The 15,273-nt window shown below is 45.9% G+C and overlaps 1 protein-coding gene across 1 annotated transcript in view; it reads right to left on the bottom strand.

Annotated features, from left to right (window-relative positions):
* The window catches only part of LOC140408487 (scavenger receptor cysteine-rich domain-containing protein DMBT1-like), a 177,148-nt gene that overhangs the window by 37,749 nt on the left and 124,126 nt on the right, over positions 1-15,273 (bottom strand). Inside the window, exon 17 of the mRNA XM_072495740.1 lies at positions 4,968-5,282. Within this exon, the coding sequence (XP_072351841.1) occupies positions 4,968-5,282 (315 nt within the window). The remainder of the gene's footprint in view (positions 1-4,967; positions 5,283-15,273) is intronic.

The following is a 15,273-nucleotide window of genomic DNA, read 5'->3' on the forward strand; positions in this document are numbered from 1 at the left end:
TGGTCGCTGCATTATGGGAAGGATGTGGAAGCATTGGAAAGGGTGCAGAGGAGATTTACCAGAATGTTGCCTGGTAAGGAGGGAAGATCTTCTGAGGAAAGGCTGAGGGACTTGAGGCTGTTTTCGTTAGAGAGAGGAAGGTTAAGAGGTAACTTAATTGAGGCATACAAGATGATCAGAGGATTGGCTAGGGTGGACAGTGAGAGCCTTTTTCCTCGGATGGTGATGTCTAGCACAAGGGGACATAGCTTTAAATTGAGGGGAGATAGATATAGGACAGATGTCAGAGGTAGGTTCTTTACTCAGAGAGTAGTAAGGGCGTGGAATGCCCTGCCTGCAACAGTAGTGGACTCGCCAACACTAAGGGCATTCAAATGGTCATTGGATAGACATATGGATGATAAGGGAATAGTGTAGATGGGCTTTAGAGTGGTTTCACAGGTCGGCGCAACATCGAGGTCCGAAGGGCCTGTACTGCGCTGTAATGTTCTATGTTCTATGAACAGGTCACTCCAATAGGTGGTGGAATTGCATTTTTTTTAAATTTTAGTGTACCCAATTAATTTTTTACAATTACGGGGCAATTTAACTTGGCCAAACCACCTACCCTGCACATCTTTGGGTTGTGGGGGCGAAACCGACGCAAACACAGGGAGAATGTGCAAATTCCTCACGGACAGTGACCCAGAGCCGAAATCGAACTTGGGACCCGTGAGGCTGCAGGGCTAACCCACTGCACCACTGTGCTGCCTGGAATTGCATTTTTGATTAAAGAATATATTGATTCAATATTGAGGAAAGATATGAGTACAGATGATGTGGAATCTGTCTGGATCGAGTTGAGAAACATCAAGGGGCAAGAAACATTTATAGGGGTGGTAGATAAACCAGCAAACTGCAGTGGTAATGTTGGGAATAGCATTAGACAGGTACTTCAGAGATGCATGTGATAAAGGAACATATGTGATTATGGGTGACTTTAATCTGCATACGATTGGGTGAGTCAAATTAGTCACAGTACAATAGAGGAGGAATTTCTGGAGTGTACGGTATGGTTTTCTGGGCCAATATGTTGAGGAACCAACAAGGGAACAGGCCATCTTGGAATGTTGTGCACTGAGAAAGGATTAGTTGGTAATCTAGTTGTGAAAGAAAGAGTGACCACTGTAGCCACCTAAAATGGCTGATTCCCTATTAATTTGGCCAAAACCCGATTTAAAATGGCTAACCGAAAAGGCTGATGGGAAAAGGAGCCAACAGGACACAAACGGACAGCTGCAGACAGAATAGAGTATTCGGCTCTGGGGAAGTCGGCCCAGATCGATACTCAAGACCATTAGCAGCACATCAACCCAGACATCTGCAGTTTAATCGGCTATCCCCGGGAACAATTGCAACATATTAGCAATTGAATGCCGGGCCAGACCTGTCGGCGCCTGCAGTGGCCGAAACAAAGACAGGTGAACGACCACCCCCCGATCGAGGAATCGCCCTGTTATTGGATATATCGAACCCAGTGATTGGGAACAAGTCCAATCACTTGGGACTCAGGGTCAAGGGCCGCCACGATAGGCGGGAAGCCCCGGGACCGTATAAACTGAGGGGCCAAGTTCAGATCGCTCTCTCTCTCCCTTCTTCTCCTGCTCGAGACCTTCGCAAGAACATCAACCAGAAACTGTAAGTTTGACTCCAGCGATCGCTACCCGATAAAGACTCCTAGCCATCGACCTTTATCAACCTTTTTGAATCCCGCGGGCCAGATCCGATTCGATAAGCCATTCGTTTCCCTGACCTGGTGGGCCCTTCCTAAAGTTAAGTATTGGCCAGTAGTGGTAGGTTTCTATATAGATAGTAGGATTATTGTGTAAGCATTACTTGTATATAATAAATGACCGTTGATTTCAATCTTACTAAGCGGTGTGCTGACTTATTAATCATAACTCGAGCTTGAACCACGTGGCGGTATCAGAAAGATACCTGGCGACTCGTGAGCAAAGGTGACATAATCAGAGAATAATAAAACTAAGGCTAATAAGAGCAATACCATAATATGATCAAATTCTTTATCAAGGTGGATAGTGAGTTAATTGATTCTGAGACCAGGGTCCTGAACCTCAATTAAGGTAACTATGATGGTATGAGGCATGACTTCTGTACCTTCTGCCTGATGGAAGCGTCTGGAAGAAGGCAATGCCTGGGTGGGAGGGGGCTCTGATAATGGTGGTTTAGCATAGTGGGCTAAACAGCTGGCTCCTTTGATCGGGCTATGATACCCCTATGATGGGGCTGGTTTAGCACAGTGGGCTAAACAGCTGACTTGTAATGCAGAAAAAGGCAGCAGCGTGGGTTCAATTCCCGTACCGGCCTCCCCGAACAGGCACTGGAATATAGCGACTAGGGGCTTTTCACAGTAACTTCATTGAAGCCTACTCGTGACAATAAGCGATTATTATTATTATGAGCTGGCTATGATGGATTGGGAAACATTACTGAAAAGAAGGACAGTGGACAGGCAATGGCAGGCATTTAAGGGACTAATGAGTGAACTTGAAAAGTTGTTTATTCCTATTTGGCGCAAGAGTAAAAAGGACACTGTGGCCAAACCATGGTTTACAAGGGAAATTAGAGTTGGTATTAGATTCAAAGAAGAGGCACACAAATTATCAAGAAAAAGCAATAGGTCCGAGGATTGGGAACAGTTTGAAATTCAGCAAAGACGGACCAAGGGATTGATTAAGAAGGGGAAAATACAATTTGAAAGTAAGCTAGCAGGGCACATAAACACTGACTGTAAAAGTTTCAAGAGCTATGTAAAGAGAAAAAGACAAAAAAAAACTAATGTAGGGCCCTTACAGTCGGAAATGGGGGAATTCATAACAGGGAACAAAGAAATGGTTGAGGACCTAAATTTGTAATGTGCTTCTGTTTTCTCAGAGGAAGACATGAATAATGTACTGGAGCTTCTGAGAAACATCAGTTTTAGTGAGAAGCTAAAGGAAATTAGTTGAGCTAAGAAATGGTTTTGAGGAAATTAATGAGATTGAAGGTGGACAAATCTCCAGGTCCTGATAATCTTCATCCCAGAGACTTAAGGAAGTGGCCCTAGAAATAGTTGACCCATTGGTGGTCATTTTCCAAAATTGTTTGAACTCTGAAATGTTTCCTACAGATTGGAGGGTAGCTAATATAACCCCGCTATTCAAAAAGGGAGGTAGAGAGAAAACAGGGAACGCTCGACCAGTGAGCCGAACGTCGGTAATAGGGAAGTTTCTCGAGTCCATTATCAAGGATTTCATAGCACAGCATTTGGAAAGCAGTGGTGTAATCAGACAAAGTCAGCACGGATTTACGAAAGGAAAATCATGCTTGACAAATCTACTGGAATTTTTTAAGATGTAACTAGTAGAGTTGACAAGGGAGAATTGGTGGATGTGGTTTATTTAGACTTTCAGAAAGCTTTCAACAAGGTGTCACATAGCATATTACTGTGCAAAATTAAAACGCATGGGATTACGGGTAGTGTGTTGAGATGAATAGAAAGCTGGTTAGCAAACAGGAAGCAAAAAGTTGGAATAAATGGGTCTTTTTCTGATTGGTAGGCAGTGATTAGTGGGGAATTGCAGGGATCTGTGCGAGGACCCCGACTGTTCACATTATATATTCATAATTTGGATGAGAGAACTAAATGTATTATCTCCAAATTTGCAGATGATACAAAATTGGTGGGAGGGTGAGCTGTGGGGAGGATGCAGAAATTCTTCAGCGGGATTTGGACAGGCTGAGTTAGTGGGCATATGCATGGCAGATGCAATATAACGTGGATAAATATGAGGTTATCCTCTTCGGTAGCAAAAATAGGAAGGCAGATTATTATTTGAATGGGTGTAAATTCAGAGAGGTGGATACTCAGTGAGACCTTGGTTTCCTCATGCACCATTTGCTGAAAGTAAGCGCGCAGGTACAGCAGGCAGTAAAGAAGGCAAATGGTATGCTGCCTTCATAGCATTGCCAAAGTCCCAAAAGACATGCTGTTAGGTGAATTGGACATTCTGAATTCTCCCTCTGTGTACCCGAACAGGTGCCAGAATGTGGCGACTAGGGGCTTTTCACAGTAACTTCATTGCAGTGTTAATGTAAGCCTACTTGTGACAATAAAGATTGTTATTATTATAGCGAGAGGATTTGAATATAGGAATAGAGATGTTTTACTGCAATTGTATAGGGAATTGGTGAGGTTGCACCTTGAGTATTGTGTGAAGTTTTGGTGTTCTTATCTCAGCAAGGATGTTCTTGCTATGGAGAGAGTGCTGCACAGGTTTGCCAGGCTGATTCATGGGATGGTGGAACTGTCGTAATAGGAGAGACTAAGTCGGTTAGGATTATATTCACTGGCGTTTAGAAGAGTGAAAGGGGATCGCATAGAAACTTACATAATTCTAACAGGATTAGACAGGGTACATTCAAAAAGAATGTTACTGATGGTGGGGGAGTCCAGAACTAGGGGTCATAGTTTGAGGATAAGGGGCAAACCTTTTAGGACTGAGGTGAGGAAAAATGTCTTCACCCAGAGAGTGGTGAATCTGTGCAATTCGCTACCACAGAAGGTAGTTGAGGCCAAAACATTGTGTAATTTCAAAAAGGGATGAGATAAATCTCTTGGGGTTAAAGGGATATGGGGATTTAAGTGGCAGGCAGGATTATGGTATTGAACTTGATGATCAGCCATGATCATAATGAATGGCGGAGCAGGCCTAAAGGGCAGAATGGCCTCCTCCTGCTTCTATTTTCAATGTATGTTTCTATGCATTTCCCAACATCAACCAAAACTCCAACATCAACCCCACACAAACCGACACGTAGATGTCACCCAACACCCAGTCATCAACCCAACATTACCCCAACATGAGCCCAACAACATCCCAACATCAGCCAACATGTTGCCATTTACCCCAAGAAGCTGCACTCACCCGAGCAGGTCACTCCCGCATCCTCTGCATGTGTACAGTTATTCCGTATCACTGGATTGACAGAACATTGATCGAGGGTAGGCTCTGTCCCATCACAGCTCACATTATATGACCAGATCACCCCAGTCCCTTCTCCATAGGAGACACTTCGATCTGCGAACAGGGCTTTCCCACAGTTCAACGCACTGCACACCACGTTCGCTGCCTTTACATCCCATCCATTGTCACAGACGGTTCCCCAGGCACCATTACGATAGAGCTCAACTCTCCCGGAGCACATGGTGCTACCATTAGCCAGTCGGATGGGTACTGGACCTGGAATTAAAATTGAGAAATGTTAGAAACCTTTTTGGTTTTAACTACAATGATCTAGAATTCACTATAATTATGGACCTGTGATGGGAATGGAATTGGAGTTCTCAATGAGCGTTCCAATGTCATGAATTGCCATTAGTGAACAGACTGGGATCTGAGCCGCCCACCCTGTAACAGCACATTCAGGCCCTAGCTTCTGTTTAATCCTCCTGGAGTTTGCTTTTGCTTTGATTTTGTGGACAGTTTGTGCCAACATGGAAGTTACATAATCTCGGGGGGGCCTACTTCTTCCATCACGGTCCGCGGTGCGAGTCCGTCGCCGTGCGCATGCGCGGACACCCGACCGGTAGTGCAGGGCCCTGTATCCGCAGCCAGAGCTGCGAGAATCACTCGGGGGCCCTGCCAGCCCCCTGCAGATGGGAGAATGGCGTGGGGACATAGCCCCATTATTGAAGAGTCCAGCCCCAGGTATCTAGTCTCCTTGTCCCAATAATGTACATTGATCTTGGTGGAAACAAGTACAGATTCATCAATATGATACTGCGGGCTAAAAAAGTTAAATAATGAAGACAGATTGTACAACCTAACTTGCATCCAATTAAATGTGGAAAAATTAAATATTTGAGAAGTTTAAAGGATTTTATCTGGAAGGAGAATACAGAACAAGGGGGTCATAAATTTAAGGGCAGCACGGTAGCACAAGTGGATAGCACTATGGCTTCACAGCGCCAGGGTCCCAGGTTCGATTCCCCGCTGGGTCACTGTGTGTGCGGAGTCTGCACGTTCTCCCAGTGTCTGCGGGGGTTTCCTCTGGATGCTCCAGTTTCCTCCCACAGTCCAAAGACGTGCAGGTTAGGTGGATTGGCCATGGTAAATTGCCCTTAGTGACCATAAAAAGGTTAGGCGGGGTTATTGGGTTACGGGGATAGGGTGGAAGTGAGAGCTCAAGTGGGTCAGTGCAGACCCGATGGGCCGAATGGCCTCCTTCTGCACTGTATGTTCTATGTTCATTCAGGGGAGATGTCAGGAATTACTTTTCCACACAAGGGGGAATGGAAACCTGGGATTCTCTCTCCCCAAATATTGTTGATGCTGTGAACCAATTGGAAATTGGTGGAAATGATCAAGAACAAACACAAAAGATGTGTCTAGAGGAGGTGTGAATGGAAGAAACATGAATATTTACAATGCGAAAGCAAAAGCAAGAGAAAAATTAGAATAGAAATGAACCCTGCAAAGATACAGGAAACAAAACAGGGGCAATCCTTGACGAAAAAAGGAGGACAAACCAGAAGAACATAAGAACTAGGAGCAGGAGTAGGCCATCTGGCCCCTCGAGCCTGCTCCACCATTCAATGAGATCATGACTGATCTTTTGTGGACTCAGCTCCACTTTCCAGCTCGAACACGATAACCCTTAATCCCTTTATTCTTCAAAAAACTATCTATCTATGTTTCTATAAGGTCCCCCGCATCCTTCTAAATTCCGAGTACAGTCCCAGTCTACTCAACCTCTCCTCGTAATCTAACCCCTTCAGCTCTGGGATTATCCCAGTGAATCTCCTCTGCACACCCTCCAGTGCCAGTATGTCCCTTCTCAGGTAAGGAGACCAAAACTGAACACAAGACTCCAGGTGTGGCCTCACTAAGACCTTATACAATTGCAGCATAACCGCCGTAGTCTTAAACTCCATCCATCTTGCAATGAAGGACAAAACTCCATTTGCCTTCTTAATCACCTGTTGCACCTATAAAGCAACTTTTTGCGACTCATGCTCTAGGACACCCAGGTTTCGCTGCACAGCAACATGTTTTACTATTTTATCATTTAAATAATAATCCCTTTTGCTGTTATTCCTACCAAAATGGATAACCTCACATTTATCAACATTGTATTCCATCTGCCAGACCCTAGCCCATTCACTTAACCTATCCAAATCCCTCTGCAGACTTACTGTATCCTCTGCACTTTTTGCTTTACCACTCATCTTAGTGTCGTCTGCAAACTTGGACACATTGCCCTTGGTCCCCAACTCCAAATCATCTATGCAAATTGTGAACAATTGTGGGCCCAACACTGATCCCTGAGGGACACCACTAGCTACTGATTGCCAACCAGAGAAACACCCATTAAGCCCCATTCTTTGCTTTCTATTAATTAACCAATCCTCTATCCATGCTACTACTTTCCCCTTAATGCCATGCATCTTTATCTTTTGCAGCAACCTTTTGTGTGGCACCTTGTCAAAGGCTTTCTGGAAATCCAGATATACATCCATTGGCTCCCCGTTATCTACCGCACTGGTAATGTCCTCAAAAAATTCCACTAAATTAGTTAGGCACGACCTGCCCTTTATGAACCCATGCTGCGTCTGCCCAATGGGACAAATTCCATCTAGATGCCTCGCTACTTCTTCCTTGATGATAGATTCCTGCATCTTCCCTACTACCGAAGTTAAGCTAACTGGCCTATAATTACCCGCTTTCTGCCTACCTCCTTTTTTAAACAGTGGTGTCACGTTTGCTAATTTCCAATCCGCCGGGACCACCCCAGAGTCCAGTGAATTTTGGTAAATTATCACTAGTGCATTTGCAATTTCCCTAGCCATCTCTTTTAGCACTCTGGGATGAATTCCATCAGGGCCAGGAGACTTGTCTACCTTTAGCCCCATTAGCTTGCCCATCACTACCTCCTTAGTGATAACAATCATCTCAAGGTCCTCACCTGTCATAGCCTCATTTCCATCAGTCACTGGCATGTTATTTGTGTCTTCCACTGTGAAGACCGACCCAAAAAACCTGTTCAGTTCCTCAGCCATTTCCTCATCTCCCATTATTAAATCTCCCTTCTCATCCTCTAAAGGACCAATATTTACCTTAGCCATTCTTTTTTGCATTATATATTTGTAGAAACCTTTACAATCTATTTTTATATTCTGAGCAAGTTTACTCTCATAATCTATCTTGCTCTTCTTTATAGCTTTTTTAGTAGCTTTCTGTTGCCCCCTAAAGATTTCCCAGTCCTCTAGTCTCCCACTAATCTTTGCCACTTTGTATGCTTTTTCCTTCAATTTGATACTTTCCCTTATTTCCTTAGATATCCACGGTCGATTTTCCCTCTTTCTACTGTCCTTCCTTTTTGTTGGTATAAACCTTTGCTGAGCACTGTGAGAAATTGCTTGGAAGGTTCTCCACTGTTCCTCAACTGTTTCACCATAAAGTCTTGGCTCCCAGTCTACCTTAGCTAGCTCTTCTCTCATCCCATTGTAATCTCCTTTGTTTAAGCACAAAACACTCGTGTTTGATTTTACCTTCTCACCCTTCAATCTGTATTTTAAATTCCACCATATTGTGATCGCTCCTTCCGAGAGGATCCCGAACTATGAGATCATTAGTCAATCCTGTCTCATTACACAGGACCAGATCTAGGACCGCTTGTTCCCACGTAGGTTCCATTACATACTGTTCTAGGAAACTATCGCGGATACATTCTATAAACGCCTTCTCAAGGTTGCCTTGACCGACCTGGTTAAACCAATCGATATGTAGATTAAAATCCCCCATGATAACTGCTGTACCATTTCTACATGCATCAGTTATTTCTTTGTTTATTGCCTGCCCCACCAGAATGTTACTATTTGGTGGTCTATAGACTACTCCTATCAGTGACTTTTTTGCCTTACTATTCCTGATTTCTAGTTGACATGCTCCAACCAGCTGTCATATTATGATAAAGATATAATACTTTGGGCATTTTTACTGTACAAGATACAAAGCACCAATTATTCATACAGTAGATATGTTGTGAGTTTATTTATTAAGACGAGGCACGTGAGAAAGTTATACATGGCTATTAAGATTGAAGCAGTCAGCGCTGTGGATCTGTGCTCTGCTCAAAGCAAAAGTGAAACTAAGACTGGATTACATGACATGTTTTCCTTTCAGTGATGTCATGATGATACCCCTTAAACGTCAATTAAAAAAGAGATCACAATCTATGATGAAGAAAGTATGAGAAAGGCAATCATATTCTCTTGGTTTCAGAAAGCCAGGAATGCTGTCAGAGAATGTGCAGCTCAGGAACAGGCTAATTTTTCAATTGATTCTTATGCTTTAAAAGATTCATTTACAGGATGTGGGCATCATTGGCTATGCCAGCATTTATTGCCCATCCCTAGTTGCCCTTGAGAAGGTGACGGTGAGCTGCCATCTTGAATCGCTGAAGGCCCTATGGTGTAGGTACACATGCTGTGCTATTAGGGAGGGCGTTCCAGCATTTTGACCCATTGACAGTGAAGGAACGGCGATATATTTCCAAGTCAGATAAGCTGATCGCTAATGGCAGGGGGAAGAAATCTGAGTACTCGGCGGTGGTAATTTCAGACCATGTCTCACATTAGAAGGTCCCTGAGTTGGGTGTAGGTAAGGGGCATTGAAAGGGGGGGGGGGGGGGGCAGCTGGATGTGGATCTGCTCGCGTACATTGGGTTCTGTGCAAGGATCTCGGGCACTATCCAGGATTATATTTTGAACACTGACAATGGCAAGGTCTCTCCCTCGATACTATGGGAAGTACTGAAGGTTGTAGAGAAATTATATCTTTTAAGGCGTATGTCGAGCTGGAGGCAAGGAGGGAGCAGGAAAAACTAGTAGACAATATAATAGAGGCAGATCGTAAATATGCGGACCCCCCATCCGACGAACTATTAGCAGAGAGGAGGAAAATGCAACATGTTTTACTATTTTATCATTTAAATAATAATCCCTTTTGCTGTTATTCCTACCAAAATGGATAACCTGTCACTGAGGACCATTGCTGAGGGTGTCACACCATGGTGCAGGCAATGGGGAGCTTCCAGGACTGGCAGCAGCAGATGACTCAGAGGCTTCTGAACCTCACTCCAGATGCCCCTCCATCCTATGGAGTCACCCAGGGCCCTAGGGGCACCCTCAGGGAGGAGGAAATGCTGGAGACAATCCCAGGGCCTGCCACCAAGGAGACTAAGTCGGTCTCCAGTTCTTTTGAATAACCCTCTCCTGACACCGGCGGCACGTTGGCACAGTGGTTAGCATTGCTGCCTCACAGCACCAGGGACCCGGGTTCAATTCTGACCTTGGGTCACTGTCAGTGTGGAGTTTGCACCTTCTGCGTGGGTTTCCTCCGGGTGCTCCGATTTCCCTCACAGTCCAAAGATGTGCAGGTCAGGTGGATAGGCCAGGTCATATTGCCCCTTGGTGCCCACAGGGTTAAATGGTGTTACAGGGATAGGGCGTGGGTGTGGGCCTAAGTAGGGTGCTTCTTCAGAGTGCCAGTACAGAATCGATGGGCCAAATGGCCTCTTGCTGCACTGTAGGGATTATGTGACTCCATGATTTCAGGGCAGCGGGCAGAATGGGGCGAGAAGGCAATGCCTGTGACACCAGTATGTCAGCCGGGGCCCCGGTCTGGGGGCTTTACAGGTGCCGAGCGTAGGTTAGGTTGTTCAGCGCGATGCACAGGGCATTCTGGGGGTACCAGGCCCTGGGATCCTGGGACTGAACTAATTTTTGACTCCTTTAGAGGATCCTGGCTCAGGGGCTAGCACAACTGGACAGTGCCAGCTTCCAGTGCTAGGGGCTTTTAGTGTACACAGCTGTAGGCCCCTGAACTTGGGTCAGCCATTCTGGGCGAGGATGAGAGGAAGGTGACCTTCTGGCAGGAGTCTCCCCTGCAGCAATGCTGGATATGGCTATGGTTCAGTAGCCTGTTGGGTTGAGCATGGGGTCCAATCTGGTTGGGGTCCAGCTGTACCTCCTTATGGCCTCACCCTCACTCTTTCTGGTGAATCCGGGCATTTTGCAACTCCACATTTAAATCTGCCACAAAGTGATCAGTGAAATTAATCACTGGCTTCCGGGCCGGGACCTTTGGTTTTCCCAACATGTTCCCTGTCCTGTGGAACACCACTGCCCTCTAGTGGATGTGCACCTCCAGCTCTGCTCTCTGATGACTTTTTGACTGGTGGAGGAGGTTTCCTCCCCGGATCTGGGGGGGAATCCCTCGGATCTCCCTCCAAACTCAGAAAGGTGGGTTTGGGTAGCCAGACCGTCTGCTCACCTAACATGGGTGTAGGCTCCTTTTGGTTTAAATCTGGGCACAGTAAATATTATTCACCAAAGGATGTTGGGGACTTTCTGGGCATCCCTCTTCTAAAAGTTAAATCAAAGTTTCAGACAGCCAGTCCTCCTTGCTCACTTGGCAGGGGTACAGGACACCTTCTTTTCAAATTTGATGGCCAGGTTTGGGGAATTTGTCTACTCCTATTTAAAGCAGGAAAAAGAGAGCGGTCAGACCATATTTCCAGCCCTTAACCTTTTCCTTTCCAGGCCTATTGCCCGGTTTTCTTTCTAGCTGTTTGGTTACGAAGGAAATCTCCCTCAACACATCTACCCCAGCTTGAGGATTTCTCTGGTCCCTATTCAACTTGGGGATTTTTGGACTATCTATTTCAGAGTCCAGGGGTCCTCTCTGAACCTAGTATATTTTACTGGCCTGGCTTTGGCCTTGCTACCTTTGAGCAGTTCTCGCCTAAGGTCTGTGTGGGCTGTTTCACCCTTGTGAGCATCTAAACCTTCTCCAGCTTTCTGCCCTTCAGCAATTTCTATTGCTTGGTCTCGGCTTCATGGCTTTCACTGGCTAACACCTGGCTGCCAGCTAAATAATTTCATAGGAGGAAATTGATTCCTACTACTGGTAGCTTAGGGACAATTCCTACTCGAACAGGACCTGAAAGCAGGTCACACTCCAGGTGGACCTTATATAAATGTGCAAACACAGATTCTTTTCCGACTCTACTAATCAGGGCTTTGGCCTTCAGAGGGGACTCGGGGTTGGGGGCAAGGAGTAGGTTTAGCTTTCCCTCTGACATTCAGGACGGAGTGCCCTGGTTTCCTGGAGCAGTACCACGGACTTGCTCACATTTCGGGACAGGGAGGGGAACAATTCCTGACAGGAGAAAACTCTGGATGCTCTCTGGGAGTTTGATAAGGGGTGCTTCTGGGAAGATATTTCCCTAACTGCTTCTCATTGTCTGGCCTCTCTCTCCCTTTGAGCTGCTAGCTACATTTCCAATTTTCAGGGCTGGAATTCCCTTTCTCTTCATCTTTCCCTCTCTAGAGCTTCCCTTTTTCTTTCTCTCTTTCCCTCTCTTGAAATTCTAGTTGCAATTATAGATTCTCCAGCTCAACAGATGCTGGCAGAGGAGATATTAATGAGCTCTTCCTCTGACTACTCTACTGGTTACATTAGATCCAGACATCTTCTCATTTCCAGGATTAGTTCGTTTATTTTGATTTTGCTGGGAAATATGAACTATATGTCCCTAGCCTGAGTTTAAGTAATCTGTGCTAACGGTCACAAACTGCCTCGCTCAAATTCTCTTGTTGAATAAACATTTGGGCACCAAATGTCTTCATTTTCTTGGTGTTAGTACAAGGAATTTGCTGTGTTAAGTTACTTGTCTTGAAACTAGTTCCAGCTACCGAGTTTCCCTCTTTTGATTTCCAATTGGTTCTTAACTGCAATTTGGTTCGATTCTAAATTTGGACTCTGGTTGAACTCAAATTGCCTCAATCCCCACCCTAACCCTGTAAACCCATAACCTAACCTGCATATCCCTGGACACTAGGGACAATTTAGCATGGTCAATCCACCTAATCTGCACATCTTTGCACTGTGGATGAAAACAGGAGCACCCGGGGGAAACCCACGCAGACACGGGGGGAACGTATAAGCTCCACACAGACAGTGACTCAAGGCTGGAATTGAACCTAGGTCCTGGCGCTGTGAGATAGCAGTGCCAACCACTCTGCCACGTGCCATCCCCAATGCCTCTATAGGCTGCATGGGCAAGACGACAGGTCCTCTTCCTAAGGAACGGGGAAAAGTAACTGTCCCACCTGACCAAGCAAGCCTGGATGATGAAGAGGTCAGCAGCGGTGGAGTAACACCCCCACCTCCCCTATCCCGAAAGTGTTGCAATGCTGCAGTTGGATCAATGATGTTGTTTTCTCTGCAAGAGAGTTCACCATATCACTTTCCTTTTTGGGGCTTGCATGAGGCAACCCAAGAGAGGATGCTTTGTGGACAAGGAGTAACTAAGCAGTCGGATGCAAGGAGAACAGGCAGCAGCAGAGCCTTTCATTTTATTCATATATGGGATGTGGGGGTCACTGGCTAGGTCAGCATTTATTGCCCATCCTAAATTTCCCTTGAAAAGGTGGTAGTGAGCTTGAATCACTGCAGTCCCTGTGGTGTAGGTACACCCATTGTATTGTTAGGAAGGGAGTTTGGTCATTTTGACCCAGTGACAATAAAGGAACAGCAATATATTTTCAAGTCAGGATGATGGATAGTGGGCGGCACGTTAGCACAGTGGTTAGCACAGTTGCTTCACAGCTCCTGGGTCCCAGGTTCGATTCCCGTCTTGGGTCACTGTCTATGCGGAATCTGCACGTTCTCCCCTGCATGGAAATCCTCCGGGTGCTCCAGTTTCCTCCCACAGTCCAAAGATGTGCAGGTTAGGTGGATCGGCCATGCTAAATTGCCCTTAGTGTCCAGAAAGGCTGGGTGGGGTTACTGGGTTACGAGGATAGGGTAGAGGTGTGGGCTTGGTCGGTTGCTCTTTCCAAGGGCCGGTGAAGACTCCAAGAGTTGAATGGCCTCCTTCCGCAATGTAGATCTATAATTCTATGGATGACTCGGAAGGGAACCTCCAGGTGGTGGGGTTACCACCTATCTGCTATCCTTCTCTGAGACGACAGTGGCCATGGGCTTGGGAGGTGCTGTCTAAGGAGACTTGATGAGCTCCTGCAGTGAGTCTTGTAGATGGGACACACTGCTGCCACTGTGCACTGGTGGTGGAGGGAGTCAACATTTGACATGGTGCCAATCTAGTGAGCTGCTTTGTCCTGGATGGTGTTGAGTTTTTAAGTGTTGTTGGAGCTGCACTCATCCAGGCAGGTGGAGAGCATTCCATTACACTCCTGACTTGTGCCTTGTAGATGATGGACAGGATCTGGGGAATCAGAAGGTGAGTTACTTGCCGCAGGGTTCCTTGCCTAACGTGCTCTGGCAACCATAGTATTTATATGGCTAGTCCTCTTCAGTTCTGGTCAATGGTAACCCCGGGCATGTTGTTTGTGGGGGAATTCAGTGATGGTAATACCACTAAATGCCAAATGGTGATGGTTAGATTCTCTCTTGTTGGTGCTGATCATTGTCTGGCACTCATGTGGAACAAATGTTACTTGCCACTTGTAAGCCTGGATATTGTCCAAGACTTGCAGTATTTGGACAGTGGCTGCTGCAGTATTTGAGGAATCAGGAATGGTGGTGAACATCGTGCAGTTATCGGCAAACAACCCCACTTCTGACCTTATGATGGAAGGAAGATCATCGATGAAGCATCTGAAGGTGTTCGGGCCTAGGACACTACCCTGAGAGTGATGTCCTGGGATGGAGATGTTTGACCTCTGACAACCTCAACCATCTTCTTTTATTCTGGTGACCTTCCAACCAGCAGAGAGCTTTCCCGATTCCCATTGACTCCAGTTTTGCTAGGGCTCCCTGATGCCACACTCGGTCAAACACAGCCTTAATGTCAAAAACAGTCATCTTCACCTTGTCACTTGTCAGATATATGATTGCATATGGCCATCAGCAACATGGCACCTATAGGAACTAAGCAAAAGGTATTGAAACACCTGGAAGAGCTGCTGGAGGCATTGCACACACATGCAAGACAATGCAGGAGTCCTTGCAGACTATGAGAGCTGCCATGCTCAGCGGTGTGCACTCATGACTTCTGCCATCAAGACATTCCTGACTCTCATGGGGAGCCAGCTCCTGCTGACCACTCAGTGGATGCTGAAGATGTATTCAAATCTTCATATCATCACCTTGGTAATAAGCTCGATGCAACAGTGGCAATGTGAGATCGTACCCAGGCACC

The sequence above is a fragment of the Scyliorhinus torazame genome, chromosome 3 (genome assembly GCF_047496885.1).
Source record: "Scyliorhinus torazame isolate Kashiwa2021f chromosome 3, sScyTor2.1, whole genome shotgun sequence".
NCBI classification, from domain to species: domain Eukaryota; kingdom Metazoa; phylum Chordata; class Chondrichthyes; order Carcharhiniformes; family Scyliorhinidae; genus Scyliorhinus; species Scyliorhinus torazame.